General features: G+C 43.9%; 1 protein-coding gene across 4 annotated transcripts in view; it reads right to left on the reverse strand.

Moving 5' to 3' along the window:
- Positions 1 to 15313, reverse strand: part of kif1b (kinesin family member 1B) — a 74690-nt gene that overhangs the window by 14173 nt on the left and 45204 nt on the right. For 3 of the 4 annotated variants that reach the window (XM_062541716.1, XM_062541715.1, XM_062541714.1), the window contains 9 exons: positions 10793 to 10895; positions 9976 to 10124; positions 6837 to 7015; positions 5921 to 6067; positions 4502 to 4753; positions 1980 to 2098; positions 1597 to 1682; positions 1002 to 1131; positions 103 to 253 (listed from right to left, as the gene is read on the reverse strand). In XM_062541716.1, the coding sequence (XP_062397700.1) occupies positions 103 to 253; positions 1002 to 1131; positions 1597 to 1682; positions 1980 to 2098; positions 4502 to 4753; positions 5921 to 6067; positions 6837 to 7015; positions 9976 to 10124; positions 10793 to 10895 (1316 nt within the window). The remainder of the gene's footprint in view (positions 1 to 102; positions 254 to 1001; positions 1132 to 1596; positions 1683 to 1979; positions 2099 to 4501; positions 4754 to 5920; positions 6068 to 6836; positions 7016 to 9975; positions 10125 to 10792; positions 10896 to 15313) is intronic. The other variant, XM_062541717.1, reaches the window with a different exon arrangement.

The raw sequence follows: 15313 nt of genomic DNA on the forward strand, positions 1-15313 counted from the left end.
AGACAGACAGAATATACTGTACATCCACAGGAAAATGCAGGAAGATAAACAAGAAGAAAAACACTCATTGTAAGGACTGAATCACAATTGTGACAGACTCACTTGAACTGGCAGAAGATGTCGGCGTATTCAGGCAGGATGCCACTGGCCTGCAGGACGGTCACGCGGAAGGTGAAGATGCTGCCCACTTCCAGCTGGCCTGCCAGACCCTCGCCATGGACCAGCTTCCCCTCCACGTTACCCAGCTTCAGGTCTGATGGGGACGAACACAAACGCAAACACACGACTCAGAAACATGAATCCAAACACGACAGACTAATATAATGCTCTAGCAGGTCAATATGAACTTATCGTTTTCACAAGGTATTTTATTGAGGTTGGAATAAATAAGTTCATAAGGTCTGTAAAATGAGTGTTCCAGATGCGTTAGGCAACTACACTAGGCTTGAGGGAAATCACCCAAAATCGTGTAGAACTTTGGTATGAACATTAAAAAATGAAAGTCCAAACACACATACAAATAAAAGTGTACAAAAAAGTACAAATTTGAACATTTGAGCTATTAGGTTTATGTACTGTACTGTCAACGAGGCATGGCTGAAATGCGGAGTCAAGAAATACTGCACACTCATCATGTTTCTGAGCTGAAAATACTCTTGGGCCATGTTTTATTGAAGAGGCCGTATGAGGAACAGATTTTGCGGTATCACTCGCTTTTCTCCATTGTGGTAACATGGCAGTAACGCTACACAAAACATACCACAGACCTTATGATACAACCGATACTTCAGTACAAAGACAGGACCACCATTCGACAAAATCCTCAGAACTCGGTCAAGTCACCTGCACTTCACCCCCGACGTCATTACAATAACTAAGAGCTTTATTTGCTGCATGTCTCGCGCATGTCTCATTAAGTTAATCAGACAAAGACACAACAATGTCTAGGGCCTTCAATAGAGACATCTGCCCGCACGCCGCCACACAAAGCTGACACCTACCCATTTCATTCATCCTGTTCATCTCCTCCGAGGGTGTAATGACCTCTGAACTCTGACCCTGGCCCTCCACAATGCGCAGCTCCTCCAGAGAGATCCCGGAGCGGGTCATGGCCGTGGTGGAGAAATCGGCCTGTGAAGGGAGGGAGCGAGTGAGGAAGGGAGACAGAGGAGGAGAGTGTGAAAGTCCACAAGAAAGACATTAAGATAGAAGATGGAGGAGAGAGCAAGAGGGAGGAAGAGAGAGAAAAAAAGAGACAGAGAGAGAGAGAAGTATTAAACAATAGTAAATTGGCCCAGCTGTCCCCTAGCACAGCAAGTGATAAAGCATTCAGTCAATGGGTAGCAGCACAGGCTAATAGAAATGTCAGGGTCTACTTGTTCGAGTGAAATTTAGGACAGAGGCCTGAACCTATGTGAACTCTTCTCAGGGCACCTCTGCAGTGAAAAGGCCTCAATCCCTGTATTGTTCTGCATTATTGTCTAAAGTGTTTCACAATGTGATCCTTAGATAAGGAAAAACAATGCCATGGAATATGTAACAAACAAGATCCAATTACTTTTTAAAGGCAATAAACAGTTGGTCATTCCTACTCACCTTTTTGAAGTACTCGTCATCAAAGGAGATCTTAGCTGTGCCTGACTGCCTCACTCCTGAGCCATAGTCTGGAGCTTCTTCATCGGCTGTGGAGAATTAACAAAACAATTAACCACACTGCTTGTCTGCATCAATCATTCTCTGAAAGATGTCAATTTTCATTGGCTATATTGGCAATATTTCATTTTGAATCTAATTATTCAATATATTTAGAGTCTAGTACAATGTCTTCGGAGACAATCAAATGACATAAAGGTAACAAAACCCCCTCCCATACAGCCAAAACAAATCTAGACATGTTTAAATACAAATATTTTTCAAAATAGCCGCATCAAATCTGTCGACACAAGTTCAGCGTTCCCAATGAAGTGAGCAGCACTGACCTGCAATGGCCTGGACCCCTACACGCAAAAAGCCCCGCACGTCGCCCTTCTCCGTTACTATGGCAACACGGTGCACCAGGGGGACTGAGTATAGCAGGTTGCTCAGGTACACAAAAGCCCTAGAGGAGGTAGAGCACAGAACGCCGTTTTAGCTGTATGTGCAGACACACACACACACACACACACACACACACGCGCACACACACACACACACACACACACCGAACACGATCAGATTCTACTCTAATGAAGTTAGAGCACATCAAAGAAAACAAACTCATTAGGACATAAGCACACAAGACTCCATTACAAACAGATGTAGCCTATCTACGGGTTACTTGCAATGACTCAAACCCAGTCACAGAAAGGGCAAAGCAATCGTTTCAGTCAATTCATTAGAATGGCCATGAGCTTATTGGAAAATGGATTAACATAACAATGAAAAAAAGAAAAAAAAAAAAAACAGCTGTACACAGGTCTAAACAAATCAAGCAGAAACACAGCGTGTATGTGTGTGGGTGTGAGTATAAAGATGGGAGAAAGAGAGATAGAGAAAGAGAGAACAGGAGAGAGAGAGAGAGAGAGAGAGAGAGAGAACCATCCCCCTCCTCCCACGAGAGTCAAGGCCACGAGAGGAGGAGAGGAGAAAAAGAGTAATCACGCTGCCAAACCAGTGAAGTCACAGTGACGCAGATCCCATGAAGACAGCACTACAGGCTACAACACACGACTCCCCCTTCCCACCCTCTCGGTTTCTCTGTCCGTCATTCAAGAGACTCAAAATAGCCTTTTATAAATGGAAACCAATGACATCAGAATAGAACACTACAATATATATAAATATATAAAAAAACACAAACGCAAATCAAATAATATTACATGGATGTGAAAGCAGGGTTGATGAGAAACACAATGAGTAACAGATGCAGGAGAACCAATGACGATAACACGCGTGGATGAGTGTGTGAGCGGAGAGGCCCAGCCCAACCCCACGCAACGCAACACAGACAGATGAAGACTGGTTAATGCAGTTGGCAAGGACGGGATGGGATGAAGCAACACTCTGGGCACAACAGAAGGGGAGGTGAGGGGTGGGGGGCATGGGGAGGCACTGCCAGCTCTGATGCCCTGCCTGACTTTGCCAGCGACCCTCTGACCTGATGTATTTCTGCCTGGACTACCGTAATTTCCCAACTATTAGCCGCGGCTTATACCGGTACATTGATTTTGCTAAATTTCTTCAGCTATGAGGTTAATACAGGGGGCAGTTAATATGGTGTTAATATGGTTTTGTTTCTTTTAACTTGCATTAAGCACTGTCCTGCGGCTTATACACAATGCGGCTTATATGCGGGAAATTACTGTAATACACTAATGGTGTGTAATGGTCTTTCCTCCCATTCATGTTCTATTTACATTTTCAAATATGTTTCAGCACACAAACGTCTGATTTTCCCCTAGCTAAGAACACATGTGCTCAAAGTAGTGTGCAGGTGTTTTGATGTATGTATGGCTATGGATGAAACCAGAGCAGAATCTCAATACTGATCTATGGATCAACTGCCTGTCTGTTGCTGCACACATGTACTGAATATGGGCTTGAACTAATGTTTGAAAAGAGGGTAACACTTTATTTTAATGTGACGCTGTTACAGTGTACCTACCTAATTAGGTACAGTGGTACAACCTGTGTAACAACATGTACTGTCAGGTACTATCATTGTACTTACATTATGTATTTGTGGGTACCTACATATAGTTGTTACATTGTAACACTGAGTGCTTTTTCCAAACTTTGCCAATTTCCCTACATTTTTCATCAGAGGCAAAGGGCTGACCTGAGACCTGCTGGATGGTGTAAATCTTGTCATGATAGATTTAATATACAAACCATTCTTAGCTCCAGTCAAGGCCTCATTGTCCTCAGTGTACATGTAATAGCTGCACTGCTACACCTTTGTTACTCTTTGATACAGTGGAATAAACCTGTTAAGTGTAGCAGTTAACTACTTGCACGCGCATATGACATGTATGTTGTGTCTTTGATGTCTTGGAACATGTCTGCCATTACCCTACATAGCACATGTATCAACTGTGTTGGTACACACGTATTACTCTTTGATACAGTGGCATAAACCCATTAAAATGAAGTGTACCAGTTATGTCCATTAAATCTATCATGACCAGATGTACCCCATCTACAGTCGCAGGTCTCAGGTCAGCCCTTTGCCTCTGATGAAAAATGTAGGCAAATTGGCAAAGTTTTGAAGCACTCAGTATTACAATGTAGCAACTATATGTAGGTACCCACAAATACATAATGTAAGTACAATGATAGTACCTGATAGTACATGTTGTTACACAGGTTGTACCACTGTACCTAATTAGGTAGGTACACTGTAACAGCGACACATTAAAAGAAAGTTTTACCGAAAGAGCTAGTGCCTCCTCCCTGACCTCCCTCCGCCTCCCTCTCCACCCCCTCCAGCCTCCACCCCCTCACAGGCCCCTTTGGCACCAACCTTCCCACCAGGGTGAACCAGGGGGAGCGGTCGTAGAAGGGGTCCTGGCCGTCGCTGAACAGGTCCGAGCCCTCCTCGGTGCCAGCGTCCGAGCTGGTGTCGTCGACGAAGGCCTCGTCATCCATGAAGTCCTCCATCTCGCTCTGGCGCTCGTCGGCCAGCTCGGTGATGTCCGAGTCGGCCGTGGAGAAGGTGGGCGAGGGCGTGCGGTCGGCCAGGTGCTCGTTCACGCAGCCGTGGAAGATGGGGGAGCTGGTGTGGGTTGGGTGGGGTGGGGCGGCAACAGAAATGCAGAGCAGTAACAACAGTGGTTAGAAGGAACAAAGAGAGAGAGAGAGAGAGAGAGAGAGAGAGAGAGAGAAGGATACAGAAAGACAGACAGAAAGAAAAAGTGAGAGAGCGAGAGACAGACAGAAGGGAAGTGAGACTAACAGACAGACAGACGGAGCGCTCATCAACGGTCACAAAGCATGTAAGCATTAATGGACATTCCTTCCCAGGGGCAGACATGGAAAAAAGAGCTGGCATTCAAGAACATTCCATTAGCACAGAGTAGTCATATTCTCCTAGACCTCACAGTCACGTTTCTTTTTGAAATGGAACCACAGTTCTCCCCGTTTACAGAATATTTCTAATTTGAAACACAAATGGGTATCTACGGCAAACATATTGATGTGACGTGAAAACATAATGGCAGGGCAATGTAAGAATTCAGAAATAATAGACAAATAATCAAAGAGTGACCACTCAAAATAAACACAATTGAGATGATTTGTTGTGCTCATAAATGACAATGAGAGAGGGACAAACTCAAAAAATACATGAGACGAAAGAAAACAAAATAACTTAAGTACAAATAACAAAGAAAAGTACAAATGTCAAAGGAAAAACACCAAATAGAACAATAACGAGGGGTGGGGGGGGGGGGGCAAATACAAAACTGAACAAAGCAAATTATTATTTATAAACGTGTGTGTGTGAGTGTCTCTATGTGTGTGTGTGTGTGTGTGTGTGCGAGAGTGTCTATGTGTGTGTGTGTGTGTGTGTGTGTGTGTGCATGTGTGTGTGTGTGTGTGTGTGCATACAGTATACATAAACATAAATGAGAGGAAAAGAAGTGGATGTGGATGACCTGAGGCTTGCCGGATAAATGAGCTTAATGAATGATTCATGAAGATCCCCCCACACCCCTCTTCTCCTTCCTCCCCTCCATCTCTGCCTGAGAGAAGAGTGAGAGCACCACCCACCCCTGACTCCATGTCTCATTAAACACTCTTACGTCCTTACACTTAGAGTCTAAGTAAACACATTACACACACACACACACACACACACACACACACACACACACGCACGGAGATGACTTCAGCAGCATCACAAATCGTAGGGGTCATAAGGTCATGGCGAGCGGAGTCCTACCTGCCCACCAGCTTGAACCAGTGGAAGCGGTCGTAGAAGGGGTCACTGCCCGTCAGCGCCCCGTCGCCGCCTTCCTCCGCTCCCTGGTTGGACGAGGCCATCTCGCCCGCCCGGTCGTACATCTCGCGCATCTGGTCCAGGCGCTGCCTGCAACCCCACACAGCAGAGAGCACGGCCGGGTCAGACTCAGCGCCACAGATGGGCTTTAATAACGGAGGTTTTATTTACAGACAATTTACATCTGGAGTGTCAGGAGAGCCAGACTGAGCCTGGCAGAAGGTCACTGGTTCGGTTTCCCAGCGGCCAAGGAACTATTATGCATTTTTCAGACTGAATGTGTAATGAATGGCTACAGCTGGAACTGTCTGCTAAATGGCTACGTATAAATCATAGCCTTTAAATGTAATTCAATGCTGCCATTGTGGGGGGAAAAACTTCATTCTACAATTAGACTAATATGGTTAGGGTCAAAGGCATATTCCACAAAACTCAAAGTTATGGGCCAAGTACAGTGTTGAATGCTGGGCTTTGAGTGTGTGTTCAAGTGTAGAATGTTTTTTAATATTTATCACATGTGCTGGTAAAGAAAAAATCATTTAATTAAATTGGGAGAGTTTATCATTTGTCTCACTCAGATTTCTGTCCTGCACCTCAAATTTACTGATGGCTGGATATGATGTGCCTTTTGGTTGACAATTCCCATTCATTTGCTCAATAAGTATTAATAATAATTTGGATTTGTATAGCGCCTTTCTCAAACCCAAACAGCACAGCCAAGACAGCAATGCATACCGAACATAACTGACCGAACAAACAGAGACAGAATTGACAAGAGGCAGAGACTGTAGTGTTGAAGTGTAAGGCCTGTGTCCAGGCCACTGTGGCTGCAGGCCGGCCAGTCCGTGTCTCTACTTACTTGAGCTTCTCCAGTGACCAGTAGTGCGTGGCGCCGTTCTTCAGGTCCTGCACCTCCACGGCCACCACGGTGCGGGGGAACGGACGCAGGTCGCGGTCCTTCTCCGGCTCGGGCGGCAGCAGCTCCGGGGGCAGAGGCGAGTACAGGGTGTCCGTCAGCAGCACGAACTGGAACTGCACCTGCAGCCAGGGCAAGATGGAGGGAGCAGCAGGGCGATAGAGAGAGAGACGCAGATAGAAACAGACACAGAGTAATGAAAAGAGAGGAGGATAGAGAAACGGGCAAATGGAAAAGAAGAAACTGCATTAGCTCATTCACCAGTATGCATTGTGTGAGAATCTAGCTGTTGGCTGGAGATGCTGTATAGTGCCCCAGTGTACATGGATTAAAGTGAAAAAAACTCATCTGACTGAAATTTTTTTGTCCAAAAAAAAAAAAAAAAAATTGACACACGCAAGTGAGGCAAATCAAAGGGCCTTAGCGCAGACCTACATAAAATAGGGCCATACAGACTAATTGTACCCTCCGTTTACAAGTAACACATTTTAAAGTAGGCCTAGCTATTCAATACTGCACACTGTTGCTTATTAAGAGTGCTCCGAGGGCCGGCCATAGCCCGTTGCCCCCCCCCCCCCCCCCCCCCCCAAAAAAAAAAAAATAGGGGGTTGGGGGGAGTCACTGTCACCCCTGAGAAAATGTATTAAATACTGTTATGTAAATGCATAAATTCTGTGCATTTTCAATCAGAGATTAGGGCCAGCATTATCCCTTAAATGCATGCATGTCTCCAAAACATTCCTCACCAGACATGCATGAAAACAATTAAAACTCACAGCCATAGGTTAACCGTCAGATAGGCCTCTGTTATTGAAGATTTTGAATAATTGATTTGAAATGTAATATGCTAAAGAATTCTGATGTTTGCTGATGTCAGGATATAATTTGGTGTAACTTTACTTAGTGTGATTAGGTGACATGTTGTTTAATTAAAGGTGCATGTCGCTTTAAGACGTTTTAGTTGTTGGAGAACGTGATGCACGGCAGAAATGTTAGGAGTTTCACGGTATTTCTGACCGTGTTGGTCGTGTCAATTGTATGAGAACTGTGCTGTTTGTTACAATAAACATCCAAGAATATTAACTGGAAGACAATACGTTTTTATAAGAACACGCGTCAGTCATAGGACTCCTAATATAAAAGTTTCGTTTATTGGAAACGGACCTACGACTTTCTCTTTGAAGAAGACAAATTAGGCAAACTGTATAGACATAGCCTAAGCTACTGGATCCTTTTGAATTGTATAAATGAACCTTGTTGGCTTATTATAATTATTTTTTGAGAAATTAGCAGTTAAACTAAACAGTAGGATAGCCTAATAGTGGCGTGGCGCAGACACACACTTTTCCGTTGTCTGTCTCTGCGTTTCGGGCGCACCCGACTCTATTAATATTAATAATGACCGAAAGTAGGCTATAGCCATGTTCTTTTTGACTATTCATCTTTAAGCTCCCCAACACTGCCGACCTCTAAGTAGTCTAATTTGATGAGATCGGGGAACTAGCAAGTGTGGACAAGAAGTCATCGCAAACAACGCAGAACTTTGCGCAGCTAGTGCGTGGATGTCTGTCCTGAAGCTATTCTATAGCTTACTATTACAACTGGCGAAACTACTGTTTATTTTCATTTTACTTTTATGAAGAATAATTAGCCCAAATCATAGACTAATTAAACCGAAAAAACGACAGCTTTCCTGAACTTCTGCATCGCTTGTTTAACCTACAAAAGCCTAATAGGCTATGTTAAGCATGCGGCTCCAAAGTAGGCTATAAATCAAGACTGTTCTTTCATCTGTTTCAATTGGCCTTTTTCTCGTTTATTATTGTATCATTATGATGATGATGATGATGATGATGATGATGATTATTATTAGTAGCAGCAGCAGCCTAATAGTAGTAGCCTAGTAGTAGCCTAATGTTCATCAACGCAGTTGCACGACCGCATTTATTTATTTATTTATTTATTTTGCGCACAACGAAGATTTTAACATAGGCTAAAACACAGGCCTATCACAAAACAGGGTTCAACAAGAGGTGTAACCATCACTGCAGCTTGCAAGGGAGGTCGCGCCGCATCTCCCCCCCCCCCAACGCAAATATTTTCTCCCCGGATCTGCATCAATCTCATGATTGACCTCTAGCGCCGCCAGTTGACGGAAATCCGTCATATGACGGAAAACTTTAATCCATGCAGTGTATCAGAATGGAGCGTTCCCACTCTCTTCCTGTAGATATGCTGCACCTGAAACTGCGCACCTGAAACTACAATCCTCCCCACGGCACCCCTTCCATTTTCATATGCTTGACTCTATCCTGCCTCATTTTCGGTACCACTTCATCCATATGAATAAATGCAAATTAAAATATATATATATATATATATATATATATATATATATATATCCTATCACCCACACTGTCATCACTACTCAGAGTCAAACCCCAGAGCAGCAGGCACTTTTTTGACTCGCATGAAATATCCGCTTTGGCTCTGTCTGCTGCGAGGGAGGGGGTGCCTGTGGGCCGGGTCTTTTGAGGTAATATCTGCGAAGCGGGGGGGAAGGGACGGGGTATAAATAAAAAGCCGAGCCGAGCAAGGGATCGAAAAGCACGGAGGGGAAACGAGAACATTTACTTTCTGTCTGACATTTATGACCTAGCTCCCGGAAGCTGCCATGTTCGGTAATCAGAGGATATATCACTGGCACACCAGCATGAAGGGAAAGAGAGAACCAACCAGCGGAGAGGGGAGACAGGCGAGGCGGAATGATCTAGAAATCCAACTAACAGGGACGGGGGGGGGGGGGGACGACTCTATTCATTAGGGTCTGGACTCCAACCATCAATCAGTGCTGATGAGAAAAAGCAGTTAATGCTTCTAGGGTGTATTTCTCTCCCCCAAAAGCCTGACAAAGATTTACTTCATAAATGAGAAGATCTCCACAGTAGCTTGTGTTTAGAATCTGATTTGGTGTAACCATAGGGCACTGGCATAACCATAATGCATTTACAGTAGTGTAACAGGACTGTTTAGTAATGCATTTTACAATATTACATGAGGTGCAGGTGTGTGTGGGCCATACCTTCTTCTTGAGTTCCACACTGATGGCGTTGGCCTCTTTGAGGTACACAGCATTGCCCCACAGCTGATCACGCAGCGAGGTGAACTGGTGGTACCTCCACTTCCTGAAGGCCCACTGGGCCATCTCAAACTCATGCTGAGTCCACGGCACTGCAACAATGGGGTCACCACATCAGCTGACTCTCTTTTCTCTCATATACACTGAGATACTTTAAATTAGGGTTCAACACATTTTACCCAGACAGTTAAATATTCTGTAATAACAGAGACCATTCTCTCTTCTCTGAAGCGGGTTTCAGATTTTTAGTTCCTTATTTGCTATGATAAATGTTATCACTGTCCTGTCTGAGTGTATTTTTGTATCAATCTCTTTCTTACAACTTATTTCATGCAAACTAATAGATTGGAATATTTTCTTTATTTATCTAATCTGGCAATACAAGTACCTTCAGAGTTTTTTGCTTACTGTTTTTGAGAGGATGTACCTTCCCAGTCGTGTGTGGTGCTAAACCTGAATTGCAAAATCTTTTTTCCTTTCATGCTCTGATGAAGTAGCCTAGAAATCTAGACGCCCCTAGCGGTGGCTCGTCAGGCTACTGATGAAGGCCATGCACCCGAAACATTGACAAATTTGTTTTTGACTTGGCCAACAGATGAGATAGAGTGCAGTTCTATAGTTCTAAGATTGTGTGTGCAACCTTTGGGTAGTGAGGTTGGAACCATTTAGACTAGTTTATCTGACAGAAAAGCAATGCTATTTTAGCTTTGGGTTTGCTTGTGTTGTCAGAGATAAGGATTTGGACCAGGCTTTAAATTACCTTCCTCCTCCTCCTCCTCTTCCTCATCTTCGTCGGGCGTCTCAGCAGCGAGTGAGCGGGTCTCCACCTGCTTCTGGAGCTCCTGTAACTTGCTCTCGTATACCTGTGGGACACGCGTGGTCAGAGGCACAGAGGGAAACAAACACAGGGCCTGTCAGTGCACACAGGCCAGCAGAGGCCGCAGGGATGGGGACAGAACGTAGAGGCCTCTGAAACATTCAACATTACATCAGAAAGCTCTGCTGGAAGGCCTTGGTATTGAACCTGACTAGTATTATATACAGTAGAGGCGCCATCTTCTTCAAAACTAATGACTGATCAGTAACTAGGGGAAAAGTCCTTTTATGGTTATGGTTTTGAGATTCGACGGATGCTTCTGTCTAAAGCAACTTACAAATAAAACAATACCATAGTAGGTAAGACTACATTAAGGAGAATAGCCATAATAAACAATAATGTCAATGCAATCAATATCCTAATGAAAAGAAACAAATACTATAACATTCTGTAATATAATATACAAACCGTAACTGAAACGCTTAATTAACTAAATGCAGGCTGAGATTATGTTTCAGGTTTGGAATATGGCTCTTCTCAAGCCCACATCTGATACTATAATAGACACCATTTTCCTCCATTGTAAGGTCATTCACTAACACGACTCAGCAATGTTGAACAGAACCTTACCCAGAGTCAATTCACAGTTTCCCTTAATAATCTCCTCCAGCACCAAGTCTGCACTCAGCCCTCTGGGACTTAATCACGCCTACATGTGAATGGGGAGGAGGATCATGCGGAGGCCGTGCTGGGGATGGTGTATATGGGATGGGATGGGGGGTGGTGGTGGTGGTGGTGGTGATGGTGGTGGTGGTGGTCTGCGCTGCGCCCGTGTATGCATGTCGCTCGTCTAACCCGGAGGGGGCCCCCTAGCTCGGACGCCTCCCGTCCCTCGGTCACCAGGCTTTGGATGGCGGTGAGCTCATCCTGTTTGTTCAGCTCTGGCAGCAACAGTGCGGGCTTTTGATTCGCTTCCAGAGCGTTAACCCTTTCCTCCCCCTGCGACGCCAGGGCCCCCTCTCTGCAGAAAAAGATGGGCCCAATCCAGCAGCACAGGCGCTGTTTACAGTGCGCAGTGCCATGGCGACCACGGTGGCAGAACTCGGGCTGACCCAAATGACGCTTAATTACCATAATGGGACATTAATGAGGCATGACTCGGAGGGAAGCAGTAGGCATGGGAGGGGAAGGGACCATCTGAGAGGTTGTTTACTATGCAGTCATCCAACATAGTTTGGCACGATAAGGACAGCATTACACATGATATCTAGCAGCTATCTGGATCTGCAGCGCTTTTGGGTCCACTGAAGCTAACCGCTGGACCACCATTGGAATGAGTAGTCTGCAAATTGTTTTTAAAGAAAATCAGTACTTGTTCTCACATTAAATGCAATTTTCTTTGGACCAGAAACCAGAAAGTGGAGTTATTTCTTAAGAGCTAATACATCATTTGTGAGCAAGAACACGATGGCTTGATTAGGCTGCAGGCAGTAAGCCTGTGCCTTGAACTCTCTGGGCAGGCTCTTATTTCTGCCTTCTTTCATTACGGCTAGTTTAGTATTTTTGTCGCCCCCTCACTAAATAATTCAAAATGCAATCTTGGTCAACCAGAGTTCGCCCAGAAATATGGGTCAGATCAGCATCCATGTTGAAAAGTCCACCGCCTACTGTATACTAACATCACCAAGATCCCAAAGGCCTCAGAATCATCAGCAGGCTATCTTTACACACATGTTTGGATACGATTTGGCCAAAGTATGTGCGCACTGACAGGTCCAACCTTTGGTTGCAAGTATAAGATGAAGATGGGTAATCAAGGCTTTGACTTTACTTCGGTCTGATCAAAACCACAAAGATAAAGGGCAACCGTTTGATGAGAGGCACAGGGACACAGCTCAAGTTTTCACTGCGCTAGAACAAATCATGTGCATCCACATATTATTTTGGTGGGAAAAGCAGGCTGGTAGCTAGCCAGCTTATTCACATTAAGAGTGGAACAGGAATGGATGCATATGGTTGTTTAGCATATGAAACTAAGGACACATACACATAGCATGGGCACATTAACCTCAGTCTACCAGCATCAAAATACCCTTCAAAAATAATAATGAGTGAATCAAGGTTGGGAAACTGAATATGATATATGATCAAAATTATGATTGCAGTGTACCTCTAAAGTCTATAATTAGCTGATGAACACGACCAATACACAAAGCAATTCAAATTTGCCAGTTTATTTCAGTCAAACCTTTTTTTTTTCAGTCAAAAATGTCTGTAGTGTATACTCAGCACATGGTGAAACACAACCGCTGACACCCTTTTGTGTTCTGCTTTTAAAACCAGCAGAAGTCCTTGTGAACAAGTTTTGTTTCATTGCACAAAAAAAGTGCTCTGGCAGCTTTCACAGAAGCATCTTGGCATTGGCCGCCCTGAGGCACTCGATTTGCCTCATGGTAAACAGTCAGACAAACAAACAAAACACTGAACAGTAAGTATACTATAGATATATATACTTTCAAAAGAACAAAATCACTGTTCATTTGATCTTTTTTTTTTACAAGGGCATTAGCATCCTCCTGGTTGTGCTTGGAGTGGCCTTCAGCACCGGTTAACACAGTATTGTTCATTTTCAAAGGCAATATTTTTCACGTGGTGGAAAGGTACATACTGAAAGGCATGCGTAGATAGTCAGATAGCGAGTGTCCAAGCGCTTATGTAGTCTTGCTCAGAAGCCATGCATAGATTGGGTGAGGTGCTAAAGCAGGATTGTGTCCTTAGTGATCTTAGACACTACACGGGAAGAAGCCGCTAACACACACACATCTTTAAGGCAACATCTTTACTGTGACACAATAGTATTGATTGCCTTTCCTGCCTCCCATGTTGATCCAACCCTGTGAGTCAGTCAAGAGAAGCTATGTGGACACGTAGTGTTTTGTTTATAATATTTTTCTTTGTGAAAAGTCCAGCATAAATGTGCTCATCATCGTTAGCACGGTTCGATTTAGCAGTGGTCCAGACGCAATCATTAAAAAAACATCAAGGATTAGGGAAACATTGGAGTTCAATGTTTGTAAGGCAGCATAGGAAAGCAAGGCAGCAGCGAGGGCAGCCGGGTTCTTAACCCTTCATCTTCTGCTGGACCTCACTTCACGGCAAACAAGCTTTGGTTAAACTGTGTGTGTGTGTGTGTGTGTGTGTGTGTGGGCTATGGTACTCCACACATGAACACAGATATTTATGTGCTGGCTGTTACGCTTAAGTTTGAGCACAATAAAAGAAGAAAGTCATTTGTGCGGCTTTTGGACGAGGGCTAGCGAGTAAGAAAACCACGACCAAAAGTGAAGGTGGGTATGAGAATAAAAAGAGATAGATTGCAGCATGGGAAAGAAAGAGTGGCATAGCACAGGCAAATTATTCACTTGGTTCAGTGAAACTTATCTAAACTTTTTTGATAGCTCAAAGTACCCCTCCCCCCCCCAAAAAAAGATTCATTCATCCTGAAAACTCTTTGCTCTCCATGCTTCAGACGTGCATAGACTTGTCTTGTTTTCCTTTCAAAGTTTTTGGAGAAGAGTTTCTGGAAACCATGGCAACCCTCTGTTAGACTTCCTCCCCTGGGAAGTAATGCTTTGTGTGCTCCCTCAACGAGAGCGCCCCCCCCTCCCCTCCCTCCGCCACAGAAAATAAATGTGATTCTAATCATGCTGATTGTGAGTGGGGGATTCAGCAGACTGTTCCAGAACATTGCCTACATCTCCATGGGAACAGCATGGCCAACCTCCCCCTGCATAGCAGTTCATAGTGGTGTTCCAGACAGTGGAGAGGCAACAATGTGAACCAAACCATGACTAGACTAGTCATCTCTTTCCCTCAGTGAGATTCAGTCTTCTCTTCTCTTTTTAAAAATCTAGTCTTCATAACAAACATATTCGCTAACAAATGCCACACTAGGTGTAGTGGGCAGATAATATTATTTCATGTAAACATGTAAAAACTAGGCTACGCTTCCATTGACTAAGAGAGTGGCAGTTAATCCTCAGAATCCCAGCATAAACACTAACAAAATGTCTCTCAGCATTGTAAGGCTCCTAAATCAAACACTTAGTCATACATTCTATGTGTGGTATATGGCTGGCAGATATTAAGGGTAGAATATAAAATCATTATGGGAGTTTTCCATCTTAATGCCTAGTTTCACTGATGGGAAGACTAAAGTTAGCGATACATTTGGGAATCGCTAAGGCACTTAAAAAAAAAAATCCTAAAACACCTCCTCAATATCCTTCATTTGCTTCAATAAGGCAGATTCCTAGCTCAGAGCATTCCTGTTTTTCAGTCAATGAATCTTAGCCTGTTGTTATCTTTTTAAAAAAGACCTCCTGAATTAGGCCACCAGTATCAGTAACTACAGTGATTACAATAGCTGTCAGGAGAAACAAGTGAACAAACACACATTTGAAT

This window comes from Sardina pilchardus, chromosome 7 (assembly GCF_963854185.1).
Source record: "Sardina pilchardus chromosome 7, fSarPil1.1, whole genome shotgun sequence".
Classification (NCBI taxonomy): domain Eukaryota; kingdom Metazoa; phylum Chordata; class Actinopteri; order Clupeiformes; family Clupeidae; genus Sardina; species Sardina pilchardus.